Source organism: Erithacus rubecula (genome assembly GCF_903797595.1).
Source record: "Erithacus rubecula genome assembly, chromosome: 2".
NCBI classification, from domain to species: Eukaryota; Metazoa; Chordata; class Aves; order Passeriformes; family Muscicapidae; genus Erithacus; species Erithacus rubecula.
The window spans coordinates 51,105,491-51,131,436 of record NC_136685.1 but is presented as its reverse complement, the minus strand read 5'-3'; the positions used below and the strand labels follow the sequence as shown (position 1 = coordinate 51,131,436).

General features: G+C 39.3%; 2 protein-coding genes across 4 annotated transcripts in view; both read left to right on the top strand.

Annotated features, from left to right (window-relative positions):
* The window catches only part of MTCL3 (MTCL family member 3), a 41,197-nt gene extending 23,770 nt beyond the window's left edge, over positions 1 to 17,427 (top strand). The window contains exons 5-9 of one of the 3 annotated variants that reach the window (XM_079329939.1): positions 3,235 to 3,306; positions 3,914 to 5,117; positions 6,571 to 6,729; positions 13,482 to 13,588; positions 17,341 to 17,427. In XM_079329939.1, the coding sequence (XP_079186065.1) occupies positions 3,235 to 3,306; positions 3,914 to 5,117; positions 6,571 to 6,729; positions 13,482 to 13,555 (1,509 nt within the window). In that variant the 3' untranslated portion in view covers positions 13,556 to 13,588; positions 17,341 to 17,427. Of the gene's footprint in view, positions 1 to 3,234; positions 3,307 to 3,913; positions 6,730 to 13,481; positions 13,589 to 17,340 lie in introns of those variants that run through there. The other 2 variants (XM_079329938.1, XM_079329937.1) reach the window with 2 other exon arrangements.
* On the top strand, positions 17,403 to 24,127 carry KIAA0408 (the record flags this gene model as incomplete). Its single annotated transcript, XM_079298924.1, has 5 exons — positions 17,403 to 17,534; positions 20,272 to 20,613; positions 20,959 to 21,038; positions 22,245 to 23,619; positions 24,062 to 24,127. 5 exons carry the CDS (start codon positions 17,403 to 17,405, stop codon positions 24,125 to 24,127), a joined length of 1,995 nt encoding a protein of 664 aa, XP_079155050.1.
* Between the last annotated feature and the right edge of the window lie 1,819 nt (positions 24,128 to 25,946).

Sequence of the window (25,946 nt, the reverse complement as noted above, 5' to 3'; positions counted from 1 at the left end):
GTGTCAATTTAGTTTTTATGACATTAGAATCAGTGGCAGAAAACTAAACAATCTGTCTTGTATTTGATTTGATCCATCTCCATGAATTACACAGCCATGTTGATTAAAGGGAAAATGCAGAGAGAGGCTCAGGGCAAAGTTACATTTCCCTAGTCATAGTCACTCAGTGCCACACAGAGGCAAGTTTGTGCAGCCCAAAAACTGTTCAATATTCATCGTCTTTTCAAGACTGCAAAGATGGTGTTGGGTTTACTCTGGTTTTTGAAAGCTCTGCAGATGTGTTACAGCAGTTGGGAGTCAGCTAACCATAGCCAAGTACAGCACAGTTTTGTGCAGATGAGAAGGTTTGTGGTAGCTGGGGAGATTCAAGGAGCTGTACACCCTTTGCCCTGTTCTGTGAGGATGGATATCATGGTAGGTTTTGCTTAAGGATTCTTTATTAATTCTGAGACACTTATTTTATGTTAGAACCAGGTAGGAAGAATTTGAGTTCATGTTATAGCTTTCCTCCTCTGTGGAGTGTGATGCAATTATTTCTGCATTGTGTTATTCTCAGAGTAGATTTCAGGTCTATTTCCATCTGAGAAGCACTGAGCATGACAGGTGATGTTAGGACTGCACATTTGGCTTGCAATTTGGGGCTGGCAAGAGAAGGATTATGCCATTTTGAGAAGTGCTTAGCATCTCCAGCAAGACATTGGACAAACTCCAGTGAAGGTCACTGGAGAATTGATGCTGCTGAGCACTGCAACAGAATTCCTCTTTGTGTGTGATCTGGTTTGCATCAAATACAAACATTATCTGCAGCCTTATCTAGGCTATAGACACTTGTGAATAGGATTATTTTAGTTATATTATCTGAGCCCACAAACTGTCCTTCACAATAAATTCTCAAAACCAATTCTAGTATATGAAGAGCAGATTTTTTGCTGAGAGAGCAGCAGAGGTGACTTTTAGTGACAAGCAATGTGCAGACAATTTTAGTAATGTCCCATCTCAGTTTAGTATGAAGATTTGAGTGCAGGAGTATTGCTGCTTTTTTTTTTTTTTTTTTTTTTTTTTTTTCTGCCATATGTTAGTTTGAACATTTTTTTTCCTTTTTTTATTTTGCTGTGATGAATTTCACTGCTTATTTCATTAGCAGCAATAATTATTTTTTCATGTTGAAAATTGAACTGGAAGACTGCAGTAGCACAAGGCTTGAGAGAATTGATAGAAAGAGTGGCCACTGTAAATTGTGATATGCACATCTGGAAGAAACTCTGAAAAATTTAGTATATATACTTATATATACACTTCTTAATATGTGACATTCTTTGTTTAGTGTGAAACTGCCTCAATGCCCTGACATGGTGTTGGGGGACACTGTGAGGGTATTATCTGTCAGCTGAGATGTGTGAGTTCTTAACCTCTAGTGATCAGAAATTGTGTCATGGTGTTTTTCATATGAAAAGAGCTCATACCAATTCCAGCTGGGCCTAATCTGCTTACCCACATCATCCTGCTAATTGAATTGTGCATTTTCTTCATTGCTTTCTGCTATAAAATTATTGCTAAATGCTGGGATTTTGTGGGTGAACAATGCAAGCTCTGGAGGGCTGGTTATAATTCAAGTAGAGCAGAATAGAAAGTAGTGCATAATCATTACATAGCCACAACTACTGTTGTAATTAGAATGATGTTATCCTGAACTAACTAAAAGGAGCACCAAAAAAATAGAGCAAGAAAGGAGAAAAAAAGGGGTTTTTTGTTTCACATCAAGAAAAAAGTACTTTTTCTTGCATCTCTTTTGAAAAGTCATAGAGTACGAAAGAAGTTTCAGCCCAGCATTCCAGAACTTCATTATTTATGGGGCAAGGAAAAGTTTGCAGTGTAAACTGATTTGAAAAGGTTTTTTTCAAAGTGTTGATATATAGTGGTATAATTAATGGTTATACAGAGGAGGAACCTGCTCATTTGAATGTTTAGTGCTTTATAAACTTGCCAATTCTAAGAGAAAGCAACAAGACAACCCTTTCAAAAATCCATGTACCATTTCTACAACAGGATAATTTGTGGGTGACTCTGTAAAAGAACCATTTTGTTTGTAGACTGGATCCCAAAGCTGCTGGGTTTATACTTAAAGGAAAAAATTAGTTAATTGAACTATTTTCATGTCTTTTCTGGATTCCATTAGATGCATGTGTTTTACAGCTATCCAGCTATGATCTTTGATTTTTTTATTGTTTGGTCTACTGAGAACATTCAATGTTTCTGCAAGAGAAATAAAAATTTGATTTACATGTGAGTATTTTTATGTCATTAACATTTTCTTTGGAATGAGCAGTCCATGAGTGTAGGAAATTTTAAGAGTTGATCTGCAGAAAAACTAGGATGATTAGTACCAGCAGGCAAATGGTGCACAGGATTGTTATGTGCAGCACACCCACCCAATGCACTCTGTCTCTTGAGGATTATGAACACATTTTAATTCCCAGTGTTTGGATGGATTTTAGACAGAGCTAGGTTCTCTCCCAGCTGGTGGTGCAGACAGATTTGTGGTTTTGTGTTCTGTGTGTTTCTGTTCTTGAGTTGGTATGGTTTGTTTCTTTTTAGAATTCTGTAGTCCAAGCAGTTTTAAGTGGCATTTACTTGACTATGATCTGAAAACAGAACAAGCCTAGTGACCAGAACTGTGTGTGAATTTGTCCCCAGTGTACACTTAGGGAGGTGTGACTGCAGTACACTGCAAGCTTGAAGCCAGAGGGTGAGAAAGATGTGCTTGTAGATGTACACTGAAGCCAGCTACAGATCTCAGTGACACTGTTTTGTGCAGCTGTCCTACCATGAAGTCAAAGACTAAGGCTTTTTTAAGGTGCCTTGGTCCCCACCAGGGTTGATAGCGAATGGGCAAGCTGGGTTTCACTGCTTGTCTCAGCTTTCCCATCTGCAAGTTACCATTTGGGATGTCTGTTTTCTTACCACTCTTGTGGGGAGTTAAGCATTCATAATAGTCTTAAAATGGGTTGAATAAAAAAGGTAACAGACTGATTAAACTGAAACCTCATTTGTGTGCCATTGCTGTTTCATTTTTGGGTGATCACATCTTTCCTCTCTATTTGGTATCTCAAAAATTACAAGAAATTAATTCCTTTATAATTGCATTTGATTTGCTATATTTTAAAACTAATGATACACATATTATATACATACCTTTAGAAAAATTCAGTGCATGTCCTTTTGTTGTAATTGCAGCAGTCACTGAAAAGGAGAGGAAGCAAAGACCTACCAAAATCAGAAAAAAAGTCACAGCAGACACCAACAGAGGTATGTTGCAGTAACTGTAACCTCAATTTTTATGTGGAGACTTTAGGGAACCAGGGGAATGGGGTACATGATTTACATATTTGCACTTGGCTTGCTTTTTTGCTTTGCCCTTTGTTTTCCTGTATGCTGTGAAATGGAAGAGCTCTTACCCCAAATCTGCAATCAGACACCACTAATCTCAAGGACCACCAAAACAAATTTGGTGCTGCAACAGAACCCACCAGCTTTCACCTGCTCTGTATTTTAGGCAAAGTAAATGGCAGCAGAAGTGAAACAAGATTTATAGGCTGTATTTTTACTGACTTCAGGATTTTTGAAACTGTAAAATCTGATAATGTTGCAAGCATAGAAAATGCATGATTTTTAACAAGTCCCCATTTTCCCAGCCCCCAAGGTACTTCTAGGGACTGTGCAAATTTTAGTCACAAGTAAAATAGTATTTTCCCATCTTTTTAATGTATTGATCAGTGAAAAAAATATTGCAGGAAAATATCTTAGTATTTAAAGCCATTGTACCTGTGATTGTTAATCTTGTAAGTTAAGGCAGTCTGCTGGAGGTCTCCAGTTTGAATTCAAGTTTCTTCAAATGCTGCTTTTTTTTCCTAAGGATGACAATGAAGATCTGAAATGCCAGCTGCAGTTTGTCAAAGAAGAAGCGGCCTTGATGAGGAAGAAAATGGCTAAAATTGATAAAGAGAAAGACAGATTTGAACATGAGCTGCAAAAATACAGATCATTTTATGGGGATTTGGACAGTCCCTTGCCAAAAGGTGAAGCAGGTGGGCCACCTACTACAAGAGAAGCTGAACTCAAGCTTCGATTGAGGCTTGTGGAGGAGGAAGCTAACATTCTAGGGAGGAAAATAGTGGAACTAGAAGTAGAAAACAGAGGACTGAAAGCAGAGCTTGATGATTTAAGAGGAGATGATTTCTCAGGGACCACTAACCCACTTCTGGGAGAGCAGAATGAATCCCTGTCAGAATTACGACAGCATTTGCAGCTAGTAGAAGATGAAACAGAATTGCTGAGGAGAAATGTAGCTGATTTAGAAGAACAAAACAAACGCATAACAGCCGAGCTGAACAAATACAAGTACAAGTCTGGGGCCCATGAGAGCTCTAGGCACCATGATAATGCCAAGACAGAAGCGTTGCAGGAGGAGCTCAAAGCCGCACGAATGCAGATCAATGAGCTGAGTGGCAAAGTCATGCAGCTCCAGTATGAGAACAGAGTCCTGATGTCCAACATGCAGCGCTACGACCTGGCCTCTCACCTCGGCATCCGTGGCAGCCCTAGAGACAGCGACGCGGAAAGCGACGCGGGGAAAAAGGAGAGCGATGACGACTCCCGCCCCCCACACCGCAAAAGGGAAGGTCCCATTGGGGGGGAAAGCGACTCCGAGGAGGTGAGAAACATTCGGTGCCTGACGCCCACGAGGTCTTTTTATCCCACGGCGTCTGGGTGGCAGAAGAGCTTCACTGACAGGCAGCAGATGAAGGACATTCGCTCTGAAGCGGAGCGGCTGGGCAAGACAATAGATCGCTTGATTTCCGACACGAGCACCATCATCACGGAGGCGAGAATTTACGTAGCTAATGGGGACCTCTTTGGACTGATGGACGAGGAGGACGATGGCAGCAGGATACGTGAGCACGAGCTCCTGTACCGGATCAATGCGCAGATGAAGGCCTTCAGGAAGGAGCTCCAGGCTTTCATCGACAGACTCGAAGTTCCAAAGTCTTCGGACGATCGAAGTGCCGATGAACCTTTGTCAGTGAGTCAGGTAGACTTTTACTTATTACGGCCTACAGGTAAAAAGGCTCTGCCAAGCAAATTAAACCTCAAATTGGATTTATGGCACAAAAAGAAAATTCTTTATTCTAGACAGTGGACAAAAATCACTGTTTCTTATATTTCTAAAAATGCTCATTTGGCCATATGAAAATATATTCTACCAATAGGGTTGTTTGTGAACGTGGAATAAATCTGGTCTCCTGGAAATTAAAATTATGCTCTAGGAGGGAGAATATTTTACTCCTTTCTGGCTTTGCAATTGCATTGGACAGAGTTGGGCCTTCATTGCCAGTAAAGGCAGTGCACACAGTATTTTTGGTACATATGAACGTGATTCATAAACGGACGTGATTGTTTTCTTAGTGGAGGGGTTCCTATTAAATGAATAAAAAGAAAATTGTATTAATTTTAAGCAGGAAGAAATACTGAATTGCAAAAATTGTAGAGAATACGGCAAACCACAGATTAAAGAAACCATGCAAATCACTTTATGGAGTCACAGAGCCACATAGCAATGTGAATATTGTAATTGCTGTAATAGATTGCATCTTGTTGAAGGCCTGTTAATCACTGCTTGCATGCAGCAGTAACAAGCATCTTTGTTGTGGTTTGTTTTTGTGCAGAATTGTTTCAGAGAGGTTTTGGGGAGCAAACTCCTTGCTGACTCAAGATCTTTTGCCATGAAAAATGAAAATTACCTACCCTTATCTTATCATGCAATCTTATAGTTGGTATATCTTGTTATTGCTAATGAAGTTATCCAATGTTTAGTAAGTCTCTTGCTGTGTTAATTTACTTTGTGCTGTCTTGCTAGTTTACAGTTGAAGTAGTTGCCAGGTGAAGCTGAAAGCTATTCTTATTCCTATGCTGACTAATTAGTCTTTTGTTTCCTTGTATCAGAAAGTCACAGACGCAGTGAGTTTAAAGCTAATCAATTACTATACACGTATTGCATGAAATCAAACAGAGATGGCATTTAGCATGCTCACTTTCTGATCTAGCAGTAGTTCTGAGCTTGTAGAGCTCCCATTAGCTGAAAGGCAGAGTACTGCATGGACTTACACAAATTTAAAACCAACTAATTAGTATTTTCTCTAAACAAATAAAACAGTTAACATTTAACAATTAGACATTTCAGGCCTTGACCATGCAGAACTCCTACTGAAGTAAATGGGAGATGGGCACTTGGTCCCTCCACAAGCATAGTCTGATTCACTATTTATTTTGTTGAGACTTTGGACTTGCTATTCCATTAATTGACTGTTCTCTTTGTCTTTGTATTTACTTTCCCAGATGTTCCAGCCTATCATTTTACTTATTCTCATCCTTGTATTATTTTCATCCCTTTCATACACAACAATATTTAAACTTGTCTTCCTTTTTACACTGTTTTTTGTACTGTAAGTCATTCATCATTTACTGTTCATTGTAGTGTTATTTTCAGTTTGTTTATTTTGTCCACCCTCCAAGATAAGAAGTGCAAGAGACATAGTTTCTGTAATAACCACTGCTGTAAAAACACTGAAGACTACTTGTTTGCCAAAACCAAAGCCAAACCAAAAAACCTGCAAAAAACATACCAAAAAGTCACCCAGTTGAATAGGAAACCTGCTCACCACAGTACTCCAGGTAAGCAAAAAGAAAATGAAATTTTTCACTTTGCATGGTTTTATAATTTTTGAATAAAAATTTCCTGAGGGCTGGAACCAATTTAATATTCATTAATTTGCACCAAATCAGAAACAAAACAGAAATACGCAGAGTGGGTGTGAAGAATCTGTTACTTTTCTCTTCCCACTCCTAGAAAAAGAGTTTGTATTCTAGCCACATATGACTAGCAAAGCCATGTTTTGTGTGTATTCTGCAGTTTTATGTCAGAGCTTGTATGTATGTTTTGCATGATTGTGATGATAATGTTTTTCAGCATTGTGTGGACTGGGCCCCATGGAGGGGACAAAATCAAAAAGGTTTGTATACAGAGCACTATATTTGGAACTGTGGCCAGAAGCTGGAGCCTCTGAGAATGAGATGCATGAGGAGAAGGTATCAGAGTAGCTGAGGAGTCTTCTGAGAGATATAGGCTGGCTGCATTCTCTCTGTTCTCTAGAAAAATGGCCATGCTACAGTCTGGCTTGAACTGATGGGAGTGGTGTAAGTCACCTTGGCTGGTGTCGAGTTTGTCGGTAACATTTCCCATTCTGTGCCCACCATGACTGAACATTCTCTCCCCAGATTTCAGCAAGTTTTGAATGGACATGGTAACTCTTGGTTTGCTGAGTGACCCTTGTATAACCAGGGGTGCCATTGGCAGCCAGTGACCATAGTGAGGGAAGCTTGTGTACATCAATAGTCACTGAATATTCCTGTCTTGCCTGGGAGAGGCTGAAGTAAGAGTGCAGGTGACTCCTTTCTTTCACACTTACATAGGCAGTTCCTACAAGTAGTAGATCTCCCACTATGAAAACCTCATCTGAAATGCCTGATGGAGCTCACTTTTCTGTTTTATTCAACTTATTCTGAAACCACTGAGTCCCACAAATGTGAATTATCCAAAGGTCATCAAGTATGTGTATTAATGATATGTCTTTTTCTGCATTTTCTATGTTGAATAATGTAGCAGTGGTAATAAATAAAGCAGCTTTTTTTTCTAGCTAGTGGTAAGGATTCCCTTTGATTTATCATGTTAGCTCTCTGTTCACTTAATTCATTCCCCAGTGAGAACAGTTCATCTCCATGCCTAGGCTGTGCTCTGCTACCTGAAATAGTTGAAACACTATTTTGAAGGAAAATCCTCAGAGAACAAAAGATGGGGCAATAAAATTTTTGTTATGAGAATGAAAAAATAGTAAAATTATTACTTATTTTTAAATAGTGTATTTTTCTCTTTGTCTAGCTTTCCCTCAACATGAAGGTAACCTTGATCAGTTATATCATTGAGCTCTTTGATTTAATCCAAATACTTATTCCTACCAGGGGCTGTTGTCATCATTATCCTTTTTATAGCTAGTGAGATGTCTAAAGGAAATGATGGTCAATATATGTGAGATTAATTGCTTTGATGGGTTTCCCAGTTAAGGATAAAGTCAGGCCAAAGTAGTTCTGAGGAGTTTCTAAGATGCTCTAATTTATGCAGTTATCTAAAATAAGGTTCCACATATGAAAAACTATTATGGCAAGATACAATCAAGCCATAATTCACAATGAATTTCTGTAAGTGGAAAAGGCCTTTCGTTTTTCAGCAGCATCTGTAAATACTAGGACTTTTTTCTCATGGATTTCCAATTTGGACATTAAAAATACTATAATTTGAGGCTTAAACTTGTCATACCAAATCTTAGCACAAGACTGAATTTTTCAGCTTCTTTCTGCTTTAGTATCTCTGGTAGAAGAAAAAACAATCATTTGTGTTTTCTCAAATATTACTGACACAATTTCTGTAAGAGAGAAAAAGTCATACTTCATGTGAGATCTGAAGTTCTGGGACTCTATTTTTAACCCACACTTGCTTATAACTTTCTTGGTATTTGTATGTAATAAAAATAAATAGAGAAGGTTTGATGTACAGAGAGTGTTTCAGTAACAGCGATACCCTAAAGAAGTAATCCACTGAATTCATATATTCAGACAGAATCAGTCTTGGAAAGTAATTGGGAAAGATTTGTTTATTTCTCAGAAAATAGAAAAGGTAAGAATGAATTACTGAGATGAGGGGTGGAGATAATCTCTGCACAGCACTGGCAGTTACAACCCCATTGATTTCTCACAATGTTTTTTTCTTGCATAAAAGCTGGAGCTTTACATCCTACATCAACAAAGCAAAATCAAAGCTGAGACCTTTTGGGACATTTAGGGAGCTATTGCACAGGCAGCAACCTGAAATTAAAGCATACCAAATCATATAGAATTATTTTAGAAACTCCCCACAGTCCTTGAATCTCTCACGAGCAAGGAGAATGGTGAGGAGCCTCACAGTGAAATCTCAGTGAGAAATGAGATGTGTTTTTCTTGTCCTTTTGCATTCAGGTTGAAGGGAGTGATTTGAGCTGCTTATCTGTTTCACACCAGATATTGCACAACTTTAAAAGATGCTGAGAAAGCTAATAGAATGAGTATGGACATTTATCCATAGCCAGAAGATAAGATCTAGCCAAAGAAATAAGTGTTCTATGTATTGCTAAATTTAAATAACTTGATATTACGAAATGCAGTAATTATACTGCCAAGAAAGGAAGCAGATTCTCCCCACTCAGTAACTGGCCTGGTGGGCAAAGACCATCTCACAGGTGAGTGAGCAAATGCAGATGAATACATCAGCATCCTCTAGCAGGACTGCATTGGAGTCAGGCAGGGCAGAGCCAGACAGAACACTGCTGATTCACTGACTGCATGCTCCACAGCTCAGAGTTCTGAAGAGAAATGGTAAGAAGAGCATAGATTTTGTTTGCATGTAGCAAGGAGCTGGATATGCCAGGTTACCTATCAGCTGAAATCTCATTTAGCAGATTCACAGTTCCCCTTTTGGAATATCCTGTGAAATATTAATGTTCCAGGGGAAAAAAAGTCATTGAATTTCAACCATGAGATTGCCTTAATTTAGCACTTCCCTGAAATATTAAATTTCTGTTTCCTATGTTCCCAGGGGATTTATTCTGTGTTCTTTCAAAAGCAAAAGATCTTGCTTCTGTAGATCTAATTATGATATTTTTGCACTTGTGGAAATTGGCAGTATCTCCAATTAATTTTTATGTAATTTAGGGCATAGGTATATTCTCTCCTTTAATGCTACCAGCAAAATTCAATTAAATATGTGTCCTGTTTAGAACTGAGCCCTGAATGCCCTGACAAAATCCCTTTACAGATTTTTTTTTTTTGCTGCTACTCTTTTGCTGCTACTGAAAAATTCCCATTATGTTAGAATGACCGTTTTCTCCAGGCTCAGAGATATTTCTTTCAACCAGAAATATCCATGCCTGAAGCTCCAGTTCAGAGATAGACTAAGTGTCTGCTGACACATGTCACCAGTGCTTCATAATCAAAACTAGAAGAGAGCAGGTGTTATAGTGCAGAAATATGCCTGGCAGTTGGAAAATAGAAAATTGCCAAAAACATGGCTGTCTAGATATGAGTTATAAAAAGAGATGAACTGCACATGAACTTCAGGAGTTGTTTACAAAAACAAGTAGAGCTTCAGGGTATTACATGCCCTTCTCCTTAATCAGCCCAGAATCTGATAGGTGAGTAGGAGACTTCCAAAGGCATCAGTATCAGGGATGTAGTTCCCATTGGCTTACATTTCTGTCCCTGATTTAATGCCAGGGGAAGTGATATTCAAATCCAGCTTTTGCCATTACACATGCAGTTGCCTATGGGGAAAATTACGGTGGCTCTATTTAAAGTAAACATCTAAAGTATCTGCCACCGATTTCCAATGTAACCTTGGAGCAGCAGCATGACATAACACTTGGTTGGCTCTGTTTCTCCACTGAGTTGTATCCAACTGCAGAAGCACACAACAGTAAGAGGAGACATAGTTTGTATTCCCTTCTGCCCATTTCCCATTGTATATATCCACTCCCAAGGTGTATATACCAGGATTATCAAGGTGTACATCATTCAGGAATCTAATGGGGAGGTTGGGCTGTTTGCAGTGGCAGCAGCATCTTCTTCTTTCTTGTCACTAGCTTTTGTGGCCTTAACAGAAGGATGTGCCATAACCGAATGTGCTGCTGGTGCAGCACAACCAAAGATGCCCTGAAGTGGTTTTCAGTACATTTTACTGGCCACTGCCCTGAGTATGTGATCAGATTATAATCCATGCTGAAAGTCATGCTGCTTTGTCTCCAGTCTTGCACGTTGAAGACAAATTTAGCAGAGGTCTTGTTTAAAATGCCCTTGTGTCCTTTTTTGTTGAGGTGCTGAGTTTTGACCGAAGCAGTGCTGGTGCCAGATATGGACAAAATAAACTTTTCCTGTGGAAGCAATATGTTGGATGTAAAAAGCCAACAGTGGTCTTCCTGCTTATTTTACATGTGCTAGATACCAAGAAGCCACATTTGCTGCTTTGTATGCTGATGCTGGAGGAGGGACAGTAGGGCCAGCCTCTGCTGAATAGTTTCTTATTCTCAAAAGCATAATTCTCTACTGCTACATTTAAGGGTATATAGAAAAATGAGCTCATGTTTTTACAACTCACTTCATGTTTTCTTTGTCTCACCTTTTCCATATTAGGATGAATTTAACGTGTCACTTTGACCTATGAGATGGGTCTAGTGCTTGTCTCCTAATGAGCCCCTGAAATGTATTAAGAAATACATTTCTTAATTCCTCACACAGACAGAAATATAGGCTTTTGCTTGACTGAGAATTCAAGCCTGGAATTTAGCCCATTGTTTTATTCATTTTTACTGTTTTTATTTCAAAGATTCCACGTAGCAAGACAAGAGGCATGGAGTTAGCAATATAAAAGACACAAGAATAATAGCATATGTTGATGGATAAGAGCAAAAAAATATGTCTGAAGAGTCTGCCTTCATGTGCAGTAGTGCAGCTGTGCTGGCTTCAGGGAGGAGGCAGTGCTCTGATGCCTGGCCTCCAGCTGTGAGCTCAGTTCTGCTCCCAAGCACTCCAGCTTCACTCCCAGCCATGTCAGCTGGCACTTGAGACCTAACCTCACAAAGAGAGTCAAACTGTTTCTTTAGATTTAAATCCTCAGAGTTTAGAGTCTGGGGATTTTCTTCAGAAACATTCAGTTGTGTACTTGGGAATATTTGTTTAATTTTTAGATCATCTTTACAATTTTCACACATAGCCCAAGTACCATTATTTAAGTTACATGGGAGCAGAATAAGAACCTAATTAATGTATTCTCTGAGACTTACAGCTAGACCATATAAGGAGAAAAAATGTATTTTCCCTGAAACCTGGTTTGGTATTTACTATAAAATGCACTCAGAGTTAAAATCCTTACACTGGATTTTATAATGGATTTTATCAAATAAGAGGAGAGTGTTGACTAAGCAAAAGATGTATCAATCCTCATATTTATCCCTTTTTTTCACTGATCCTCTTGTTACCAGCTGCACTGCCCACAAAAATATGTTCCTGTTTAGGACATTCCAAGACATGTCTGACAGCAGGATTTGTCCAGTTTTATGCTGCCTGAATCAAGTCTTTTGTGGCCCTTCTCCAGGCACATGTGGGGCAAAGTGCTCCCTGAAAGGTGAATTTGGTGCCTGTCTCAGTCCCTGTCTGCAGACACCCCAAGCACAAGTGCCCAGCAGGGCAGTGTGTGTGAGGCTTTCCCCGGGGGTCTCTCCAAAAAATGAGAGCAGTTTAACCCAGGGTGCAGCAGGGAAGATACCATGGTGGTCAGAGACCTGAGGAGTGAGCTGGGCTCCTCCTGCCTGCCACTCAGCAGGGGGAGCAGCTGAATTTTGCTGCTCTGCCTTCAGGGTCTCCTGTGGACTTTCACTTGCTGGATTGCTTTTGTCACACTCCCTTCCTGCATCCCATGCCAGCTCTTGCTATGAACACTCCTAGGGATTTATATCCAGCCCAAGGTGTTTTTGGACCTTCTTTACCAGCCTTGTGCCAGAGATGAGTTTCCCTGTTCAAGAGAGATTTTTCATCCAATTTCAAGTGCTTTGCTTTGCTGAGATACAAAGTGAATTAACAGACCGTAGAATCTGATCCAGAAACATTGTAAAGTATCAGGAATATTTGGGTATATCCCAAAGAAATAGTTGCTGCCATTCCCAGAATGCAAGACAGTAGGATTACACAGTGCCCAGTAATTCTGCATTTCATAAGTGAGAGCATATTTAGAATACAGAAAAAGATTTTAGGGAGGAGTGGTTTGCTTTTAGCTCTTTAGGATAGCTGTTAACCAATACAACCACTGCTTTAAACAAAACTCCTTTTACAAAGCATTTAAGGAGGATCAAGTTGCAAAGCTCAAAATGATCATACTAAAAAATATAACCCTGAAAGCTGGGTCTGGAAGACAGCAAAAAATCTTCCTTTACAGCATGGACAACAATAAAAGAAACCGAAAATTGCCTGTTGTCATAGCTTTGATATTAACACTAGCTGCTTTGGCAAGCTTTAAAGACTGGACTGCACTATAAAACCTAAAAATGTCCTGGACTTGGAGTTGTTTACACAAAATCTGAGGAGATATAAAGTTACAAAGCTGGGGGTTGGAAGAGATGGCTTTAAAGCCATCCTCCGTGCGCTGACGTCACGTGGAAGCCAGCTGCGGGATGATGCTGAACGGAACTGCTTTCCCGTCTGCAAAAGTTGAGGATCTATTCAAAGAGAGTTGCAAGTGCTGCCCCAGTTGAAAGGTTGTGTCTTGCTTAGCTTTCTTGCTTCTTTTAAAGATCAAGATTCACAGAACAGGAACCCTGCTAGCTGTGCCTTTCATTGCTTTCCCTGCTGCCTGGAAATGGACTGAAGTACTTCTGAAGGATTTCTTATTCCATGAAAGGTATGGTTGTGGTTTATTTTAAATCAGTGTTTTTGAGTGTAGTTAAGCTTAAAAAGAAAGGCAAATTTCTGATGTGGCAACAAGTTATTTAAGCATCCCTCTTAATGTTATTTATATGCAATGTGAAGTTCATATATGTTATATATGGTCTTTATTCTTAGAGTTCAGTTAGTTTTTTCAGTGCAGGCAGAGGTATATTAATAGAACAGGGATGACAGTATTGTGTATGCTTACATTTTTCCCTTCTTTCTTTTTTCCTTCTCTTTCTTTCATTCTCTCATTTCTCCCTTTTCTTTCCCTTTTCTCCCTCAACTGTACTTTCTTTCAATGCATAAAGTGAATGTTATCATGACACATGGCACACATTTATAATTGAACAAATACAGATGTTTACAATTTTCCTAGTCATCCAAAATACAGCACTTATTCGGAAATATAATTTGATTGCATTTTTTTTTTCTGTAAAAACAGGGAAGATATGTGTATCTGAATGATTATGCACATCTAATCTGATAAAACATTGTTGAAAAACAAAATCTCAGCTGATGTCAAGCAGATTTTTTTCATAAGTTGCTAGAGGTTGTTTGCAAAATGTATTTTTAATATCTGGCTAAAAAGGGTAATATATGGGTGAATAATGACTAACATCAAATAGTTGCTTAAAACAGTTTTTTGCTCGAGAGGAGGAAGGGCTAAAGGAAAAGTTAAGGGAAAATGCAGCTGATGCAGACAAAATTGATTATTTGCTTAATTTGATTGCTGTAACGAGCTTCTGACCTTGTCTAGGACATGCAGAAATTGCCAATACTGCAAGAGCACAGATATTGTTCTGATCCACAGAGCAAATGATAATGTGACATTTTACATGCCTTGGGTTGCTTTAGCCATGTGAAATACCCATGGGGAAATCTCAGTGCACACAGAGGGTGTATTACCAGGATTGCACATTGCACTCCATCAAAATAACCCCAAACAAACCCAAAGGAAATACCAGGAAAAAAAAAGAAAGTGGGGGCAAAGAGAAGTAGAAATGAAAGTCAGAGTCTCTGAGGAACTGATCCACTGTACAATAGCTACAAAGCTGTATAGTTATCCAGCTGCTAACATCAATAAACAGGAGTTTTCTTCTTCAAATTTATGTCAAGAGGAAATCAGAGAAGCCTAAGAAACAATACAAGCCTTTTGTGGATCTTAGAGCTACAAGTGGCCATCTGTAACTTCTGTAAATATCCTTTTTCAAGACTTGATTTCCTTCTGACTGTCTTCAGTCTTTTTTTATAATCACAGTTCCATATGAGACAATTTGAAAATTGTTAAGATGAATGCCAACATGGCAATAGTAGTTTCCAGCACTAAGGAAGCACCAGAGGCCTTTTCAATGCTACATTCATGCTTGAAAGGAGTACATATTAAATCTATCCTTATGTGTGTAAAAACAAATATGCTATACAGTATTGACCTTTCTAGTAGTATGTGGCTGACTAAAGCAAGGTCATTATTACTAATAATCACTAGCAAAATCACCATTTGTGCAAGTTGTTGACAGATTATGTCTGCCTGCCTTGTTCATGACTGTACAGCATTTACACATGGGGGTTTTTATTTTCTTTTCTGATGTGTATTTGTATAAGAATTATAGTGGAGCAGAGATTTGACTTTTGTTTATTTCTCAGAGGTATCCTGAAAGGTTATAAAGACTTAAATGCAGCAAAACAGAAAACCAAATGACAACCTTTGAATTAGCAAAGTGAGAAAATACTGCAATATTCTTAAAGTTCGTTAGCAATAGATGTTTAGATTGCAGTTGATCTAAAGTTTAATAGAATTTTTTTGCAAGTTGTAAAAGGTCAGTGCTTACTGAGTCTGGCACAAAGCTGGAACATTGGCCTGGAGAGGTACAGTCTCTGTAGCCTGGCTGCTTTCCCTAAGAGGCCATGAGCAAACAGTACTTGGCTTCTTTTTTGATGAGAATTCTGTGCTGTCTTTCAGCAGCTCCTAGTTTCAAGGAGTTTTATGGTTTTATGAAGTTGCTCTGTATGTTTTTAGGCAGGGGAAAGAAGAAGGGTTTGAAATCTGTAGGTAGTTGAGGGACACCTCTAAGGCAGGTGCTTGGGGTAAGCTGTTCCACAAGTTCTGAGTGAGGGCTGGGCCTGTGATGGCTTGGGAGATCCTGTGGGAGGACTTCCTATGATCCCAAGACCTAAGTAACCTGTTGGGTTTCATCTGAGCTCTTCTGCTTACATGTACATGAAAGAAGCTGACTCCAAGTTTGGAATTGTCTTCCCAGTCACCTGAAATAAAGCAGACACTGGTAAATGGTGATTACATGGTAGCCACAACTAAATCAACAAGACTTGCCAGTAACATATGGGATGGGGAAGAACTTTGCTCAGGACTGAATTTTACATATCATAGAAAATGTGGGCAGTAAAATCAGCAGTTCCTGTGAGTTGACAACCACTGATCATCAGTCAGAGAAATGAACAAATTGCAGAAAGGTAAACTGGGCTTACTCCTAGTTAATACTCTGATAATTAAATTGCCTACATATTTGATTTCTGGCAGGAGAAGAAAGCAATGCAGAGGCATTTTATAACTAGTACTAGATTCCATGACTACCTGGGTAATACAACTGGCTTTGAGAGCTGAAGTTAAAAACTTAAGTATCAACGCCTGTGTACCATGCATTGTATCACAGCAGCCATCATAACTGAATGAATGAGTGTTACTTCAGCCTGGCTGGCATAGTAAATGTGCTGATGGAAATGGGCTTTCTAGTGTAAAGCCTAATAAAGCTAGAGGAACACCAGGCCCATAAGATTTGTAACTGCTTTGCTCCAAAGTCAGATAAGCAGATCTAAAATATTTCCCTTAAAACTTGCCTATTTAGTGGTTCAATTATTTTTTATTTTCATTTACAAACCCTAAGAGGCTAAAGATTTCTGAAGGGGAAGAAGAAACTGAAGCACTAAATAGTCAAATATTCTGAAAAAGCTTTTGAACTAGATTGGAGTTAGTGCTGTTGGAGAATTTGCCCTATGCTGGTCCTGAAACTAACATTTATAGATTTAGACTTGTAAATCCAAAATTCTTGAACCCTTTTTGTTGACCTTCTGTCCCTCTATATAAATGATTTATACTGTATATGTGTTTGTACCTGTTATTAGCTTTCCTGTCCTGTCTTCCTTCATGAATTCCAAAGCATTCATGTAGCCATAAGATTTCCCTGCATGTATCAAGTTTTCAATTGCCAAAAGAATGTATCAGTCCTTGTTGTGCTCCTTGCATGTGTGTGCAAGGAGTGTGTGAGCAAACATGATACTTTTACATTGGCAGTTGTCTTTTGAACAAACAAAAATAGCTTTCACCCTCAAGGGCAGATATTGAAGGATCCCAAGGTCCTGAAGTGCCATTCAATATTACATGGACTCAAATTTATAGTGAAGAGTAATGGCAAAGGTGCAAAGTGATCATGGTACAGAGCCTGCTGTGGCAGATGTTACTGAAATCTGTGATGCTGAATGTGTTTTACCTCTCCTTTTCAGAATGGGCATCTCTGCCTTTGGGTTTATATCCTATAATGCTTAGTTCATCCATATTTGAGTCACAATCCATACAAATTTCTGACAATTGTATAATACTGTCTCCTGCAATTTCATTTCATTTATTAAGTTTGGGAATTTTCTTGGTTGTCTTTGTTCCCTGAAAGCTAGCATAAAACATAAATAAGACTTATTCTCATAAACTTCCAGGAAACATCCAGGGAAGAGAGAAAAAAAGCAGAGCTGTGTTTGTTGTTGCACAGACTTTAGCCATGGACCTGCGTGAACTGGAGAATAGCGAGAGGAACTGGAACAAAGAAAAAATGGAATTGCTGGAGAGATTTGACAATGAAAGGAAAGAATGGGAGTGTCAATGGAAGGTCATGCAGAAGAAAATAGAAGAGGTACTTTTAAACAAAAATCTGAGCACTACCATTTTCACTTGGGGTGAAGTGACATAGAGTCGCTTCATTTTTTTTTCTGTATTTGATCCTATTTCTTATGTGTCACTGGAAGCTTCTAACAGCTGATGGTAGGATGAAAATCCTGGGATTAAGCAGTATTTGCAATTGCTCATTTAATAGTCATGAATACAAGGTAGGAGGTGAAATGTGGCTTTGTGAACTGTGAGATTATTGGCTGTACATACTGCTGACAATTCAACTGGGCATGAGCCATGTTGGCTCATACACATACTTTTTTCAAGTAAATACTGAACAATATGGGGTTTAGAAAAATGCATATTTAGTAACAGAAAATTTAGGTATCATAATTATCTAGCAAAAAGGCTTTAGTGGCACCAGCCTGCTGAGGTAAATGGTAATATTAAACATAATATATACATATATATAAATATATATATATATGAAATACTGCATCATGCAGAATTATTCTGGTTAGAACCTGTTCCTTTTATGGATGACTCTTGGGAGAGAAAACAGGTACATTAAATAGCATGAAAGTTCTGAAACCACTCATGTTTACACATTCTAGCAAACAGTCCCTGCTATTTGCAATGCATCTCCTTCCAGAAATAGTCACAGCAATTATTTATTATTCTTTTATCCCCAAATTGTCCCTGCAGCCAAAGCCTCTGACACTCTCTAATGCATTAACTGAGTCTGCTTGGCAGCCTATAGAGGCAGATTTTTTCATTAGTGAGCTTTCCACATTTTTCAACTAATATACACATGGAGTAGTTTCACTTGCTCTCTGCCAGCACTGTCCTGTGGCTGAGCAACACAGGAATGTATGGCAGAGATTGCTCACATGAAGCTGAGAAGGAAAATGGTCAGAGCCAAAGGAATTGCAGCCATACCCAGCCCATTAAACCAGCTTGCAGCAGAACTTCATAATGTCAGCTCTTATATTTTATGCACAATTCGTGCAGACTTTGGTATGATGGTCTTTGCTGCATTTTGTCTTTTGTGTTAGGTCTTTTCTGTGCAGTCTTCCCTAATTTCACTGCCAAGCTGAGGATGCTTCAAAAGTTAGTAATCTGTGATCTGTATATGTAATTGAATTTCCTTTTCTTAGCTGTAAGAGCTGACTTGGAATGACAGCAATGAAAAGGTATTCTGGCTATTAGTAGACCTGACAATGTCAGCAAGGACTGTTTTCATCATATTCTTTATTAGCAGGGAGATTAGGAAAGCAGAAAGCATGACAGAGACAGAAAAAGAGATAAAGAAATGAATGGAGCTGAGGAGAAGAAAATGAAGCAATTTGCTGGCCACTGCAGGGCCAAACAAAACTACAGATTATACCCCAAGGTGATTCAAATCCTAAAGTCCCCTCCTAAGCTCTGACTTTAGCTGCTGATGATTTCAGATGCCTGACATTTCTTCTCCACAAGCCACATGGCTGGAGAAAAGAAGAGATAGATACCTTTCAAATGCTATTAGAAGGATTTCCTCAATAAAACTTGTGCTCACTTATCAGCTTGTATTTTAATTTGGCAGTTTTCTCTAGCACACCAAGCCTAAGTAAATTCTTCCAGGAAGACTTGTGGTGTTTAGGGGATGATATTATGGAGTGGTATCCTTCCTTCTTAGTGCTATGCTGAATCCATATGAGGCTCCTATTTCTTGGAAATGGCAAAGTTCAGCCCTCAGTTTCCATGAGCAGCTGGGCTTTGGGAGTGAAATCTGAAAACCCAGGATGAGGTCAAATGTTAAGTCTCTGAATGTGAGAATACTTCTAATCCACAGCACTACCTGTGAAGTGGCCACATGTTCTGCATGCTGTTATTCTTTTCCACTGTCCTTTCAAAAGCTGTTGTGATGGCCTTGTGCACTGAGAGAGGGCAGGCAGATGGCTGTTCACAGGTGTCTGGGTGCTTTCTTCATGAGAGCAAGTTAGCAATGAATGTTTGTAAAGAGCTGTGGGATTCTTGGCACTGGAAATTATACTGTAAGCAGAAGAGATTTTTATGATGTTGCCATTTTTTCTAATTTATAATTTACCATGGTTCCTAGTTTGAATGTGCTGGTGACCAGAATTAAGACCTTGTCATTTAGTAATGATCTCAGCAGATAGCATGGAAGAAGAGGGTGACAGCACATTGCCAAATAATCCTATTCTGCAGTACTGATTTATCACTCGTCATAGGGAAGAATTCCACTTGTCTGAGAACTGAATCTGTTCTTGTGAAGATGGCACTGTATTTGATGAGAATTCACTTCCTCTCCTTCAAACAATATGCTTTAATAGGCTGTAACATAGCCAGGACACTGTCTCTCTGTCACATTCCCCCACATTTCCATCAGATCACACTTGTGTCCACCACATAGTGTGCTGATATCACTGGGAAAACAACCACACGGCATTCAGCTCAAGGCAAGGTCTTGAGTTATCCCTCAGTTATCTCATGAGATCTATTCCAGTCCCAGCCATGGTGGGAGCCATACATTAAAATTATGGCAGAGAGTTTGAGAATGGTAACAGCCTTATCCTGTGGCAATCATGGTGTTTGAATTATCACACTAGGTCACTCAGCACTTTTCTACTAACATATGTAGAACTTTTCTAATCAGTGCTACTGAGTGAAGCATCATTCAAAACAGAAGATAAACGTGGAGGCTTTGCCATAAAGTTCATTACAATACCATGATTTAATAGAAGGTTCTATTGTCTTTCCAGCTTTACCAGGAGGTAAAACTTAGAAGGGAGAGCAATATGACTGTCCATGATAGCAAGGCCATTCAGAACAAGGTGCTGCAGCTGTCCATGCCTTCCCCCACTTCACAAGAGAGTGACACAGTGGAGCTGAACCATCAACACAGTGTGGCAAACAACAGAATGGAGAAAGGGAGTCTGCTCAATATAACAGGACACAAATGGGAGGAGCCCAGAGATAAGAGCAGAAACAATACCCTGTTAATGGACAATCTGGCCTTTGAGAACCACGAGGAGCCTGAAGACAGCCTCACCATTAAAACTTCAGAGCAAAATACCAAGAATTATATTAGTGATCTCAATCTAGTAAGTAAAGCATGAGCATGTTTCAGTTCCAAGGCAGAGGAAAACACTGAGGACCTTGGCCTACCAGGTTAAGCTCAAGAAGTGACCTCCCTGATTTTAATTTTCCATAAGTCTCTGTCTCTACTTGCTCCTAGGTTTGCTATCAATGACTACTTTCTCACTGTTTAAATGTGTTAACAGCATGCTCTTTACCTCTGTTCATTAGGTGAGGCTTTTTAGTATCTTTTCTCACATTACTTCCCTCTGCTGTGAATCTTAAATGCAAATGACCACAAGTTTCAAATTAATTCTGGAGATGTAATTTAAAATGTATATCTTAAAGGACTGTTTTTTATATTTATAAAGGCTCTTAAAGAACTTGCCAGAGTCAGTGAAGAATTATGCAGCTATCAAGAGGAAATTCGAAAGAAGTCCAATCACAGAAGGTAAAAACATTTTTGGACATCATATATTGGAGGAAGGAAATTAATAATCTCCTTATGCTTTTCACTTTGAAGGCAGGTTTGCTGTTGGATTTATTGGTAGGTGTGCAGTTCCTACTCTTCTAATGTTTCAGTGCTCAGCAAAAAACATTCAAATGAAATATGCAGAAATATGATACAAAGGCATGTTTTACTAGCAAAATGGATTTTATATACAGAACCTACAAATTCAGATTAACATTTAGATGAGATGAAATTGTATTTGTTTCTAATGTCTGTACAGAGGATTGGGAATGTGGACAGATATTTCTGTCTTCTCTGGCCTCATTTCCATGTAGTTTTATACAACATTGTACGGGTTTGTCAGGCTGGGAATTTCTTACTTAAAGCCCAAATCTAGCTTTAAGCATGGGGGGATGTGTCAGGAATTGATGAACCAAGAGGAGGAAGAAAGAAAGCAATAGACAGAAGAACCACCATACATTTGTACTAATGGAAAGATAGCAAGTCAGACCCTGAAAAGTATGGCAAGTGAACATTCTATCATCATTTAAAAATTCACTGTTCATTGTCTTCTCTAGCAAGCTAAACACCAGTCTGCCTCTTGACTTGTGCAGAAATTCTCAGGTAAAACAGAACCTTCTCAGATGCTTCCAAATATCAGAGGGATTTCTCACACTCCACCATGTGGTCTGTTAAAAGTCTGTCACTAATTCATTATTTTAGCTGGGCTACTGTTTGTATCTTTAGAGTAAGAGGATTCATAGCTGATGCATAACTTCTAAAGGTGCCTTTTATCAGATATCAAAAGACAGATCTCATGTGTAAGGTTATGAAACCTAAACAAGGGATACGCTGTGTTCTACAGCTTTCTTCATTCAGTTCATAGTCTGGTAGACTCCCATGACTCATTAGAACAAGATCCTACTGTACTTACTGTAGCATAGATAAGAAAACAGTCATCTAAAAAACTCAGAAGTATTTTAGTGGGAAAGGAAAGGAATACAAATTACTTTTCTTGACCTTTCCTCAGATTTTTCCTGTGTGTTTCAATTATGCTGAGTATATCAGCTGCAGCAGAACTGCTCCCAAACCTTTTTAAGTAGCCGGTGTTAAAACACCTGCCCCTGGGGAGAATTAATCCATGCTGAGGTCCTCTGGAATGTTCCTTATTGCTCATCTGTAAAACACCTCTTCTGTTATTTCCAGAATGAAGTCACTTCCTTTCCTGAGGGAATTTGAGGAAACCCAAAACACAGTCATTCTGCCTGAGATGAACCATGTGTCCAGCAATGAATCACAGACTTCAGTTGCTTTTGAAATAGAGGAACATAATAATAGGAAGAATCTGATGAGCTCCACCAGAGCTTTGAAGGACATATCTTATGGTAGTCTTACTGGTGACACAGGAACAGATTTCAGACCTTGGCAAAAGAAAGAAGCTCCACCAGTTCCTCCACGGAGCACTTCTCGGCAGCTAACAAACTCACTTTCTGCAATTGTACAGCTTTCAGAAGCACCCATAAGAGATCCAGGCATCAAAAGTAATTGCAAGGCTCAGGATTGTTGGAATGGGGGCAACCTGAGGAATCCTTCACCTGTAAACAAAAATAAATCAGCAGTAGCCTGTGCAAATGAAGGGCAGGTTGTGAAAGTCCCTGTGATGGTAACTGCTTCAATACCTGTGACCAAAAATGAATGCAATGTCCCAACAAGTTTCTGCCACAACACATGGGCATATGATATGGGCAAGCTTGGAAAAGACAATAACAATGAGCCTTCCCCACTGTCAAGCCAAAAGAGTTGTTCAGATGGAAATATGGCCCAAAGCAACAAGATGCATCAGAAACAAAACACCAAGTCTCACAGCAGCCCTTTTTATAGTAATGACTTTTATGCCCCTGCTGCCTTGCACAATGATCTTTTGGAAGACACCAGGTATATTTCGGGAAAGACCCAAAGAAATGAAACACTAGCAGCAAAGATTGATGAGTTTAATCGGGCTGTGTTTCACACAGATAAAGGTAACAGTGCCCTGCAGGAAAATCAGGTGCCTCAAACAGCATCAGAAGATCACAAACCCTGTGGTCCACTGTGTGACTCTGCTACTAGCAGGGCAGAAACTGTAAATACGCCCTGTGTTTCAAATCCCAAGCTCTCTGCAGCAAAGGAACAAGAAACTAACATCCCCAGCAAAGCTGTCAGGACAGCAGGGCAACAAAAACACACGAATGGACTTCCAAATACTAGTGGTTATAGGCACATGCTCCACGAGCATGACTGGAGACCAAGTAACTTATCTGGCCGCCCACGTTCAGCTGACTCAAGGTCAAACTATGGTGTTGTTGAAAAGCTTTTGAAAACCTATGAAAAATCAACAGTGACTTCTGCGTGTAATGCAAAGTGCTGCAAAGATAAGTGGACACAGGCAAATTCTGAATTCACCAATGAGGGTTGTGAGACACTGAGTCAGTATTTAGAAATGCTACAGATTGAGCAAGAAAAGCAAGACTTTCCAAGGAATTCAGCCAGGCATACTGGGCAGCAGCTCAAGCAAGGAAAAGAGAGACAGAAGTTACCAGAGGTAAGGTTCATAAGAATGACAAAACCAAAACAATTCCATTTCATAACAAGCCTCAGATTCTAAAATGGGGCAGACTAAAATATAGTAAATAATTATGTAAAAATAGATACTTGAGGCTAGGATCTGGATGAATCAGGACCATTTCCTCTGCAAATTATAGAGTAGTGGGAGAGCAGGAGCATGTAGGAATAAGCAGTGAAGACACGTGCCAGAGTCTTATCCCTGCTGTTGTTCTGTAAAGCTAGTTTTTTACTGCAGTGCAGTTATGCTAAGATTGAACTACTGAGAACTTCAGCCAGGTTTTAAGACCCTCTCTCCTTCCTTTAACTGATGTGTTATGTTATATAAGATTTCCCATAAGTCTTAAGCAGACTTGGCCATGCCCCAAACCCTAGAGGTCTCTGATAACATTCTTCAGTACCAAGGGTGCTCCTTGTTTCAGGATTTCCTTGGAGCCGCCTATGACAAGGGGTATTGTGACTCCATTAATTTTTCAGTAATAAAGTAACCTTCTCTTCCTCATGTCTCAGTTCCAGCTTCTCCTATATATTCAAGCATAGGCTCACAGAAACAGGAGAGCATGGCATGACTAATTAATTTATATTTGGCTGAAGTTAATTTTCAGAAGTTAGAAATGCTGCCTTTGCCAACATTCTTAATGAAAAGACAAACAGATGGTTTGGAAAACACTCTGTAAGTTGCAGGTTCTGTAAAAGTCCACAAAGAACACAAAGAGATGGCTCTTGGAATCTCAAAAAAGATAAGGCAGGTATGTTTTGAGCTGGGAAACTTAAATGGGTTCAGGTTGTCAATTGGTACACCTTAAACTGTCACAAATTCACAGACTTCAGTGGAGCTATATGGATTTAAGCACCTGAGAATCTGACCATGTAGATTTTTTTCTGCATGTCTTTCTGACAGCCTTGCTGTGATGCCATGTCTTACCTAACAGGCACATCTTTGCTTCAGCACAGAAAGAAAAAAAAAAACAAACATGAAGCTTCTGATTTCTTTTTCATCTGATAAATTTTTGACAGGCAAACAAATTTTCATCAGTTAATATGGAGGAAAGGAATAATGAGTTTTTCCACAGGCTCACATTTTAGATTGTCATTTCTATCTGTAGAAACTAAGTGTGGAATACTGCCTGACCAAGAGTTAACCATTTTAGGTCCTGCAGAATTAATGTCACAGAGATGTAAAGAACTACATGTGGCATAAGGCACTGGGTTTATTTTCATTATTTTCAATTTACATTAATGTAGCTATGAGCAAAATCTGTTGAGTTTCCTCTGAATCTATGGCTCTGCTGGTAGACATGACACTGTATTAACACATAACCATTCTAAATTAGTTGCCAAGTTAAACAGCTTCACACTGAACTAATGGAAACAAAGGTTCCTGAATTAGGATCTGTCAAAAATACCTGAGAAGTATCCTATTCCAGTAATATCAGTTCTACATCAGTAATATGAGTTCTACACTTGGAATATTTTACAGCATTCATTGACAAAAAAACTTCCAGAAAATAAAAGATAAGAGGAAATGTCAAATCTTGCACTATCATTTCATTTGTGTCCTTGTGTCTGACACTTGTCTTCATATACTTTAAACCACAACTGATGTGAGAATCCCTGTACATAGAAATAGCTGTTCTTTTGCATTCTGTGCATTGCTGCACTCCTTTTAATAGCTTCCAACCACCTGTTCTGAGGTCACTGCAAATGTCTTCCTGCATTCCCGCTGCATTCCACAAAAGCTGTAACTTGTTAAAGCAGGGACTTGCCTTTGTGTTCTAGATCTGTGTGCCAGCTAAATGTTCCAGTGAGAAGGGCTTCTCCCGTCCCGCTCGGCCAGCAAATCGGCGCCCACCTTCCAGATGGGCTTCCAGATCCCCGTCAGCACCGCCCGCGGGCAGAAGAGCAGCCTGCAGCTCCATCTCCTTTCGGTCAGAGACCTCAGTGCTCTGAGCCCAGAGCTGGGTTGGGTGCTCTTGTGAGAGCTCTGTGCCTCACTGTAACTGTGTTTGGTATGTGTCATAGCAATCAGCTCCACACTGTTGTGTTTTGTCCAAGAGTGACCCCCACCACATGCTGGACAAAGCGTTCTGAACCTTAGATCATAATCACCATGGTCTTCAGTGTTTTTATTGAGATGAAATAGAGATATCCCTGGTTTTCTCTGGGTCTTATTTATTTTTTTTTTAATATTTCACAAGGAATTTCTTTTGAACAGCATCTTTCTTAATTTGCCAAACAATTTTGAGTTGAAAAAATGTATAGTGCTGTATATTCTGACTCTTCTGCAAGCAGCAGAACGTAAAGCTG